Source organism: Salvia splendens, chromosome 1 (assembly GCF_004379255.2).
Source record: "Salvia splendens isolate huo1 chromosome 1, SspV2, whole genome shotgun sequence".
Taxonomy (NCBI): domain Eukaryota; kingdom Viridiplantae; phylum Streptophyta; class Magnoliopsida; order Lamiales; family Lamiaceae; genus Salvia; species Salvia splendens.
The window spans coordinates 6,264,502-6,275,154 of record NC_056032.1 but is presented as its reverse complement, the minus strand read 5'-3'; the positions used below and the strand labels follow the sequence as shown (position 1 = coordinate 6,275,154).

Sequence of the window (10,653 nt, the reverse complement as noted above, 5' to 3'; positions counted from 1 at the left end):
AATTATAAAGTAAACAAATCAGATTAATATTATCAAATGTACATAAAACATTAATCTACACAGTTTATACATTGGGGTATAACATTGCATATTTTCTCTAATACTACATTTTTATTTAAGAAGCTTCATTCCCACAAAAGAGAGAAGTTGGCCACACCATTAGAGTAGAGGTGTTGGAAGTTGAAACCCTATGGAGCATTCCCAAAATTAAAATTAACCAAAACATTCTCACAAAGTAGCCAACATACTTAATAGATGCATCCAACACAACATGATTGAAATGTATCAAGATTTCACCATCCCATTACTTAGAACCTATGTTTGGATGATCTCCAACGGACTAGGATCAATCAAAGCATGATCACCAACCTCCTTAATTTTATCAAGCTTCTCCAATGGACTAGGATCAATCAAAGCATAATCTCCAACCTCCTTAATTTTATCAAACTCCTCAAAACAACGTTGTTCAAGAGTCAACCACGCTTCTACTCCATCCCCTTCCCTTGTATCGATCAACCAAAGCACATTGATAAAAGGCCACTCCACATCACTCCCGCCATCGCACTTGGTAACCCAAACCGGCCGACCCCACCCAAAATCCACGTCGTAAATCCCAAAATTGCACCAACTCGAGATAGCCAGATAATCGGCCTTCTCGGGAAAGGCGCTCAAGGAATCCTCGAGATTCGTGCAATAGCCTGCAAACCCCACATCGCCCTTCATTCTTTCCACAAACTCAACATCCACTTTAACTATGGCTTCTCTCACTTTGGAAAAAAGTGTTTTCAAATCCCTATCGGCTTCTCCGTTCTCGCTAGACGCCGGCACGAGCCACACATGGTTGCCGAAGCTGTTCTCAGAGAGCGGCAGCTCCGACTTCCGCCGCATGTTGACGCCGTGCGTCACCAGCGACACGCCCCCGCCGCCTGCACAGGTTGCGGAGGCTGTCATGAAGCATTTCCACAGGAACGCCGAGACCGTCTCGACGCGCGTCGGCCGCGACGTCCCGGGCTTGGAAAGACGCGCGCGGAGCCGGGATATCGACTCCGCGCCGAACACGTAGCGGCGCATCGTGGTCTTCCCGAAGCCGAAGTACCGCTTCATGGCGGAGAAGAGATGCTGTTCCCGCCTCATGCTCTCGTTGTGCGGGAAGAGCAATTGCGCCGCATAGTCAGGCGGCGCAGGAGCCAAGGCAGCAGACTGCTCTTCCCGGCTCAAGCTCTCGGTAGGCGGGAAGAGCAACTGTGCTGCCCAGTTGGGCGGCACAGGGTCTAGGGCAGCAATTGCGACTGCTGCCCTGGCCCAGTATTTTACAAACGAGCCGATAGCGACGCCGTCGGCGACCTTGTGAAGGATGAGTACACCGACGGCGACGCCGCCACAGGCAAAGTGGCTGAGCTGGGCCATGGCAACAGGCGAGCCAGGGCCAGGTTCGGCCCAGGTGAGCGGGGTGGGGATGTGGCAGCGGGAGGCGGTGGCGTCGGGGTTTCGCAGGAAATCGGAGAGGCTGTAGGCGAATTTCGCAACAACGAAGGCGATGCCCTCGTCATTGCAGTCGACGGAGAGGGAGTCTTTGAGTCTCCCTGCTAAGGGATAGAAGAGAGAGAGAGTTGTGGAGAGAGATTGCTGCAGTTGGGGTGTGATTTGAGAGAGATTTTGAGGGTTGGGAAAGTATAAAACGAGAGGAACGTAGATGGGAGGAACGATTTGGTCGAGTAAGGAAAGGGTGTATGTTTTTTTGTCTAGGGGTGTTGGTGAAGAAGGTTTGATGAATTCTTTCGAGATTGTTTCGGCTTCCATTTTCATTTTGTATGGATTGGAGAAAGGAGATGGGAATGTGGTTTTGCGGAGTTTGAAATATTAGTATTTGATTGGTCTGGTCTCTATATATATACTATACCCAATAACATTGACACCCATAAAAAGATATTGGTAGTGGCTCAATTAATTTTATAATTTTCTAAGCTTTGATAATGGCAAAATATATTTTTGATAATTTATATACAAATTGGAAAGTGGAGTATAAATTAAAACAGTTTGAGCTTAAGCTCCTAGAGAGTTTGTAATTGTTCCACACATGGCTATGTATCCTGGAGAAACGTTCATCATTTTCTATAGCAAGAGTTTTGAGAAATTATTAGGTGAGTAGTACTAGTCTATGATAGATTGCATAGTGAGTGCAAAAAGATCTTACTTGGTTATAGTCTTATGAGTTTATACCAAGAATGATAATATTGTGATTAACCTGATAAAGTAAAGGACTCTAATGATAAAGATAAAATGCGTGTATTATTAATTATAATTTTTTAATTTACCCATAATGCCCTTAATTAAGTTTAAAATAATGAAGGATTTGGGTAGTATTAATTTTTGTAATACTTATTTCAAAGTAGATTTCATGTAGTCGTCATAACAAATTCGTCGTCACTCATCAACTAACACTAGTTGAGTCACGATATCACCATTTCAGAAAAATAAAGAGCTTCTAGCTTTATTGCAACCGAAAATAAACCAACTATACTTCAAAGTAACCAAAGATATCCTATAAAATAATCCAAATTTTCAATCTTACTCGAACTTATATTTGTTTTAAATTATTCATGACCGTCCTCAATTTTTTTAGTTTTAGCATAGATAAAAACGGAGATATTTAAAAAATTTCGGACTTTGTAATTCTAAAAATCAAGTAGAAAATTGAAACTTTGATAGTATAAAAAAAGGCGACAAATCAAGAAAATAAATCCTCTGCGGTTGGTGGCACCGATCTGATCCCACTATAATTAACAAAGTCATTGAAAAAGTCCCCACTTCATGTTAAATAAGTCCAAGTTAAATCCTTAAAAATGGATAAAAAAACGCAACAATATTTTTATTGGGATTTCGTGCGCTTTAGTAATAACTAAAGGTTGTTATATAATTAGACGAAAGGAAAAATCCATGAAATTTGGTTAAATTCTGATTTGTATAGCAACTTTTAAAATTAATCAGAAAAATTATGAGGTTTCGATTTGTTCAAAATTATTTCAAAATGAAAAAATGGTGAAAATATGTTTGATATGGCAGTCGAGGATCATAAGATGGACGTCACCGGCAATGAGTTAAATGATGTCGTTAACTTATAAAGAAAATGACATCATTTCATTGAAAAATATCAAACAATATGTTATGCGTAAGTGATATTATTATTTTGCATGTGATAATTAAGAACAAATCCATATTTCAAGATTTTTCTGATTAAGTTTTGTAGTCCATTAAAATTTAGCTAAACTTTATGATTTTCTTAGCCTAACTAAACTAAATACATTATTTAATGGACAAACAGTGTATTATGTACCCATAAAATAGATGGAGTGGGTTGGTGACAAGGGAACCAAGAATTCTTAAATGATTTAATATTTGCATATAACATCATTATAGATAAGTAAGCATAAAAGTGATAATGGCTGAGCGCAATATAAATATTGAATGATTAAAGGGATTTTCCATTGACAAAAGATTCTCACTTCATGCACTGATAAACCTTTTGGTGAGTGCTTCGTTGCCCACTTTTATTAATAGTAATAAAAAAAGTCAATTAAAGGGGCGTTCGGTTTGCAAGATTGTATTCGGGATTAAATTTGTAGTGTGTTTGGTTCAAGAAATTCAATCCCACAACTCAATCCTGGATGGATAATTATGGGATAATTAGTCATAGCTAAACCCCTATGACTAAAATAATCTCACAGCTCAATCCTAGATTATATCTTGGTACTATTTTATCTTGGAAACCAAACACCACCTAAAAGTACTAGTTAGAATGTCAAAGGATGAGATTAGGTAAAAAAATTTGCTCGTATAATTAATTTGAACTCTTGATTTTGTTTAAATAGATGACCAAGTTTTACTTGTGTATGGATTACAATACTTTTTTTGGTATTCGATTTGCAAGATTGTATCTTAAAATTAAATATGTAGTGTGTTTATTTAATGAGATTCAATTCTACAATTCAATCCTAGATGGACAATCATAAGATAATTAGTCATAGTTAACTCCGACCAACTAAAATAATCTCACAACTCAATCATAGATTATATCTTGGTAGTATTATTTTATCTAGGAAACCGAACACTACCTTTGAGTATTATACAAAACTGTTTATTGATAATTGATACTCCATCCGTTCTTGAAAATTTGTCACTTATTTCCTTTTTCATCTGTCCCTAAAAATTTGTCACCTTTCACTTTTACCATTTTTTATAGTAGACCTCACATTCCACTAAGAGCATCCGCAATGGGCGGACGATGCACGCCCGATGGCGAGCATCGTCCGCGCCATCCATCGTCCGCACCCATTGAGGGTGCGCGCCATAGGGCGCGGACGATAGTCGCGCCCTATACTTCAGTCGCGGAGGATAGCGCGGACGATGGCCATCGTCCGCCCCATTGCGGCTGTCGCGGACGATGGCCGGGGACGATGGCCATCGTTCGCCCCATTGTGGAGGTCGCGGACGATCGACCGTGGACGATGGCACGCGGTTTCGTTTTTTATAGATACCGTTCATTTGTAACATTTCATTTCACGCGATTTCATTTTCGAAACTTACATTTACATAATTACTACGAAATGGATTCAAGCCCCAATAGTCCTACGTTTAGCGCAGGGGCGCATTGGCCGGGTACAGAACCCGGCGATTATCGTTCGTTTGACACCAACACCCATTACGATCCCGATTTCAGTACGGAATCGTATGGGTTGTCTGACATGGAGCCGTCTCCGCACCGCCCAACCGCAGCGGCCGATCCCGACCCCGCCACGACCGCTTCCGCCCCAGCCAGAAAGAAGCGGAACCGGCAGCGGGCGCAGAAGTTGCCGCCTCCCGGTGATTGCGACGAGTACGCCCCCGGCCGTACGAACTACAACGACGACGAAACTCTCACTTTGGCCCGGTGTTGGGTAGATATATCGGAAGATCCGATATTCGCGAACAACCAGCGACAGATCGCGTACTGGGAACGCATCGCGGACCTCTACAATTCGATCAAGCCGCCGACCGCTTACAAGCGCAAGCGTGAGCAACTCCGCAAGCACTGGGATCAAGTCAAGAAGCAAGTGAACTTGTACGCGGCGGAGTTCGAGAAGTTCACGCGGTCACAGGTGAGCGGCGAGAGCGCGAGCGACGTGCGCACTAAAGCGATGTTGTCGTACCGGTCGATGTTCGGCGATTTGAAGCACGAGGCCATCTGGGCGCTCTTGAGGGAGAAGCAGAAGTTCCAAGGTGGAATTCTGCACACTGGTGCGCCGAAGAGGACGAAGGTCACCGAAGTTGGTGACTACACGAGCAGCTGCAGCGGCAGTCACCCGGTTGACCTCAACCGGACGTACGTGGATGAAGGGAGTTTCGGCACACCGGTGTCCTTCCGGCGTCCTCCCGGCGTCAAGGCTGCAAAGGCCAAGGGGAAGGCGATCGCGACCTCATCGTCGACCGCTGCAACCCAAGCTCCGGTCCCGGTAGAGCTCCCGATCCAGACGGCCACCGCGTTTGAGTCGTTAGCAATAGCGTCGATGGCAAGGACGATGTTGCAGACGCACAGGGCCCTCAAGAAGTGTACCGACCCCGACGAAGCCGAATATCTCCGGGCGTTACTCGATGAGCTGCGTCGGAAGTTGGGAATTGGTCCGACTTAGTTTTTTTTTTATTAGTTCAATGATGTTACTTTTTTTTATTAAAACTTCGCCGTTTGTTATTTAGACCGTTTTTTATTTACTCGTTACTTGTTATTCGAAAACAGTTAAATTAATTAAACAAAACAATAAAATGATGATGTGGCGCGCCATAGGGCGCACCTTAGGGCGCCCCACTGCAGGTGGGGAGGTAGGAGGATAAAACTGCTGACGTGGCACGCCTTAGTGCGCGCCTTAGGGCGCCACATTGCTAATGCTCTAACTCATTCTCACTCACATTTTATTTAAAACTAATATATAAAAGTAGGACTCACATGCTACTAACTTTTTCAACTCACTTTCTATTACATTTTTTAAAACTTGTACCGGGTCAAATGATGCCAAATTTTAAGGGACGGAGGGAGTATAATGTTTCTTTACATATTACGATAATTTGCGTCTAAATGAATTCGAATCGGTTATGTGTTGTAAACTTGTAATCATTGTTATTTGTTCTGCATATGAATACATCTATATGTGTGTGTTGTGTGGGTGATACGCATCAATAATATGGTCGACGAACAATTAACAACTTTAAATCTCATGCATTATTTAATCCTTGTGGAACTGGAAATCATGATATCGAACAGTCTCAACTGATAAAAGTGACCCTTTGTATATCATTCTCTTGTTGTTGGTGGTGGGGGTTGTTAAACTAAGATATAAAATCAAGTCTAAAACCAGAAATAGTTATAGTCATCAAAAAAGAGGAAAAGGCAATGCTTCAACCCTAAATGAATTCTAATTCAAAGTAAATAAACTCCCATTTAAGTAATAGTCAAGGCAAATGCATCATGATTCATGCATTAAGTGCTCATATAGTTTTGCCAATAATAACTATACTCTGCATGGCATGAGTAATATTAGTCCATCTCATTTGTAAAAAAAGCTCTTTTATTTGGTTTTTCAAATTGAATTCAGCCTCAGATAATCATCACTTGTGTAATCGGTCGTGTTAAATTCTGAAAAATAATTAATTAAAAATATTTCGAATTACAAACAATTAGGATTGCATTCACTTGTGTGCAAGATTAAGGCTATTGCTTACGCCAAAATAAACTAATAGTAAGAGATTGCAAGTTACAGATATCAACAAATAATTTGCAATTTTCATCATTAACATTTAACATAAATATGTGAATAGCGACTTCTAAACCAATTCCATAACTAATTTTTTTGAAGCCCACAAATAAGAAGCATATAGGCTATATCTCTAGGCTATAACCTTAACATATCGATAAAGATGGGCTGCACCTAGTAATAGTATTATAGTATACATGTTAGTTCTAAGTTCTAACCCCTATATCAATAAAGAATGGTGTGTTTGCCTAGTGGCAAAGGGGTTAATAGCCGAGGCCAGAGGTCTCGGATCGCGTTCATCGTGAAGCACCGCTTAAAATTTTCTGTTTATATATTCAGGCTGAACCAATACAACTTTAGCACTAGAGACGAACACCAAGCCAAATTAATCCGCTAAATGCAAGAAACGGCTTAATTAGGAGAAAAAACAAATACAATTCACACATATTTCACCTTTGAATCATTGTAGTATTATTTTGCAACAACTTCAAAAATCAAAACCCAAATGAGATACGAGCATAGCCATATATATCATACAAGAAAAGTTTGATCGTCACTTCATCAGGCAGTCCAAAAGCAGAACTCGTTTAGCCATAATAAGTCCCTTAAACTACGAGCAGATGCCAAACTTGCAAACCATTGGTGTACTAAAATTTTGATAAAAAGGTTAAAGGTATTCAAAATGTTCTGCGCCTCACCAATCGAAACTAATTTGAATATATTATTAAGCTTAACTTCATTGAAAGTTTCACATAATGCTACAAAACCTTAACAAAATGCATCTGTGTTTCTTCAAGGCAAATAAAATAGTCAATATTTAAGGCCAAAGAGAGAGCTGTTTGTTCTATATATCTAAACGAGAACAATGACAGTTTAAATGCTACCTTAATGAAAGATTGGTAAAATTTGTTACTCCAGATTGCAGATTCTAGCATGGCTTGAAGCTTCAATTCATCTAAATGTTTTCACCTGGGGGGAGCTCTGCAGGTTTTGGAGAAGTACCAAGTACCCGATCCATGTCAAAACGAACTTCAATGTTACGGACACTATAACCAACTACCATAAGCCAATATAGTAGCTTTGCAAGTTCAGGAGCACTTGTTTCTGTTAAGCTAGTCTGCAAAAATCAAACACTACAATCAGGAAACATTTTGCATGTGCTTTAGCCTTGTTTAAAAAGACGGTGTCTAGAAAACATATTGCCCAGCCCACAAAACGATAAGGTGAACCACATGAAATTATGAATATATGATAGGCGTCCACGTGTCGCACGATGCTACTATAATATAGATAAAAGAAAGAAAAGACTTAAATTTCAGCAACAACATGGCTCACCTTCATTTGGTTAGGATCAGAAACCGCCAACAAACGTTTTATGAATGTGTTCATTGCCAGCACAACATCCTCTCCAGCAGTACTTGTTAGCTCCTGCAAGAATTCATTTCAGGAATATTAACCAGTCACATAGTACTGTCTTGTGGTAGAAAATTTAAGCGGGAGCTGTGTCGGATACTGGAAACTCTACTCAGTCCATAACCAAATCATTCAATGCTTCAGTACTAAAGAACTAACTGGCATGAAACAAGATTATAAATTACCTCCGGCCCCTTGAAATTCTTATTTTTATTATTAGCATATATCTATCATATCTCTTATGGTCACTATGTGTCATATGCAGTTCAAGAATGCTTTAGTTGCTCCAGTGAACTTCAGTGAAATTGATTCTTACCTTGATATTTTGGGGCTCCAGAGTTTTTAAAAATTCCAATAGTTCATTCTGTCCATTTAAAGATTTTCTTCCTACTTGACGGTTAAGCTCTTCAATTTCTGCTTCAAGAAGCTCTATGTATTTCACTGCATCAATTGTTTCGGGACCCGAGACATTGTTCCATCTTATGACTTCACCTGATACCTTTTTCTGTGTTCCTGGTGCATAATCCGAAGCATCCTACATCATCATACAATAAGTGAGACAATAACCTGGTCAAAAGTGTGCTCTTCTCAAGTAAGGGTTAAGCAACAAACAAAAATTTGGTAGAATGGAACCCGAGCTAGACATTTGCTATATCTTGAAAAGATTTAAAACAAACATGACCGTAATAGTTTCCAGGTCAAGTCCATTATAACAATACAGCTGCTTTCAGATAAGGAACGACAATGTTAGAGTGATGTATAACACTGTATTTTATACAGATAGCTTTAACTTTAAGTCTCCTTTATTGAATTACAATATGCATGATTTGCACCACGGTGCAGCAATAGGATTCCTCTTCGCCATATTAGGCTATAAGGTATCTGAGACAATTGACAGTGGACATAAGCAGTCTGGGGTATCTCTCCATTGCCAGAATCTAAATGAAAATGGCAAGCAAATTTTCAAGTATTGCTCTTTCTCATGAACTCAATAAACAGTAAGCTGAACTCTTTTCTCCAGAATTTCAGTTCGATTGAAAACATACATTCTAACCCAAGACGAAGGAAAAGCCCATTGTCAAGAAAGCAAGCAGAAAGAACTCACATTTTTCTCTTGTGGTTCAGGAAGAGCAACTTGTTCCAAGCTCTGTTGCAATTCCAGCCGGTATTGAGCATTCCTAAACATATATCCAGTCATCAAGACACTGTACATCAGCTGTGCCAAGTTTTCAGCAACCTGAAACAGAGCAGATTGTTTCCAACGTCACTCGCACGCGACAAAGAACATTGTCTATCTTGTTCGTTTCAACTTAACAGAATGTCACCGAATAGGATCTTAGAGATTGATAAATCACTTACGGTGGTGACTGTCACAGAAAAAAATTGTGGAGGTAGAGTTCCAATCATATTTGTCACTGTCTGACGCATCGCTTCAACTACCTATAGCAGAATCATCACAGCATAAAGACAATGACTGCTTAAATCGAACTAACAACTTAGAAATGAATGGAAAAGCTGACACCCATCAATTTACATTTTAGCTAGAAAGCCAAACTCGCTCAGGCATTTTCACAAACACATTTACAAAATATGGAAAAAAAAGAAACAAAATTTCAGTTTTAAAAAACCTGCTGTGGGGCTCTCTTGACAAACAACTCCATGAATTCAGGCTGCACATTCTGCACATACTCCAGAAGAATCTCCTTCCTAGTCTTAGGCTGCAAATTAACAATATTAATTTATGAATCATTCAATTAAATTCAAACAAAAAAACTCCGAATTACCAGTGTTCCATTGGGGGGTTTGGAATCGCCGGAAATAGGAGAATTGTTTTTGTTATTTTCGGTGCCTCCGGTGACTGTGATTCTTCCTCTAGAATTGAATTGTGTTCTTGGGAATCGGAAGGGAGGGGGCAGCGGCAGATACGAAGTCGTAGCAGAAGAAGAAGGAGATTGTGCCGACGAAGACAAGAGAAACGAAGAAAGCTTCAACGCGAAAGACGACATTTCAGAGTGGTGAGAAGTTGATTGAAACCTCAGAAGAAGTAACTGTTGCTTTGCTATAGAGAAAACCTTCCCATTAGCGGCTATTGCTCTTCTAGCTTCGCTACTCTGTTCAATGTCCTAGAATACAGTATGAAAATTTTAATAAAATTGATTAAATTTTATAAAATAAAGGGAATATTAATTAAAATATCATTTGTAGGACTTTAGATTCATCTGGATATTAATAATAGAAGGTGATTATTATGTAGTATTAAAATTAAAACATGGCATTGAGTTTGAATAGATGTAGTACTAATATGTGCATGTAATTACTATGACACAATATATTTGAAAACTTTTACCAAGGTACGGTTTATCTGGAGAACTATATTACTTATTCACTACTTTACGATGCAATTGCTTTTGCAAGCTTAGAGCATGCACAACGGTGGACGGACGGCGTCCGTCCGTCC

General features: G+C 39.9%; 2 protein-coding genes across 3 annotated transcripts; both read right to left on the bottom strand.

Annotated features, from left to right (window-relative positions):
- Nucleotides 1-10: 10 nt before the first annotated feature.
- On the bottom strand, nt 11-1,842 carry LOC121794887 (stemmadenine O-acetyltransferase-like). Of its 2 annotated transcripts, XM_042193282.1 has the most exons (2): nt 1,380-1,842; nt 11-1,337 (listed from the first exon to the last, which is right to left on the bottom strand). In XM_042193282.1, exons 1-2 carry the CDS (start codon nt 1,804-1,806, stop codon nt 316-318), a joined length of 1,449 nt encoding a protein of 482 aa, XP_042049216.1. In that variant the 5' UTR covers nt 1,807-1,842; the 3' UTR covers nt 11-315. The 2 variants fall into 2 exon arrangements, with proteins under 2 accessions (XP_042049216.1, XP_042049207.1); XM_042193273.1 differs by having other exon boundaries at nt 11-1,842.
- A 5,643-nt stretch (nt 1,843-7,485) lies between these two features.
- LOC121794879 lies at nt 7,486-10,327 on the bottom strand. The gene is made up of 7 exons (XM_042193262.1): nt 9,980-10,327; nt 9,824-9,913; nt 9,555-9,635; nt 9,301-9,432; nt 8,512-8,730; nt 8,118-8,210; nt 7,486-7,899 (listed from the first exon to the last, which is right to left on the bottom strand). The coding sequence occupies exons 1-7, from the start codon at nt 10,199-10,201 to the stop codon at nt 7,738-7,740; spliced, it is 999 nt and encodes a 332-aa protein (XP_042049196.1). The 5' UTR covers nt 10,202-10,327; the 3' UTR covers nt 7,486-7,737.
- Between the last annotated feature and the right edge of the window lie 326 nt (nt 10,328-10,653).

What these genes read in the sequence shown, in the direction of transcription:
- LOC121794887 (XM_042193273.1), bottom strand. Translation starts at nt 1,806, where the DNA reads ATGAAAATGGAAGCCGAAACAATCTCGAAAGAATTCATCAAACCTTCT.
- LOC121794879 (XM_042193262.1), bottom strand. Translation starts at nt 10,201, where the DNA reads ATGTCGTCTTTCGCGTTGAAGCTTTCTTCGTTTCTCTTGTCTTCGTCG. An exon ending in AACCCCCCAATGGAACACTG is followed by an intron (nt 9,914 to 9,979) that starts GTAATTCGGAGT and finishes GTTAATTTGCAG; the next exon opens with CCTAAGACTAGGAAGGAGAT. An exon ending in TCAAGAGAGCCCCACAGCAG is followed by an intron (nt 9,636 to 9,823) that starts GTTTTTTAAAAC and finishes ATTCTGCTATAG; the next exon opens with GTAGTTGAAGCGATGCGTCA.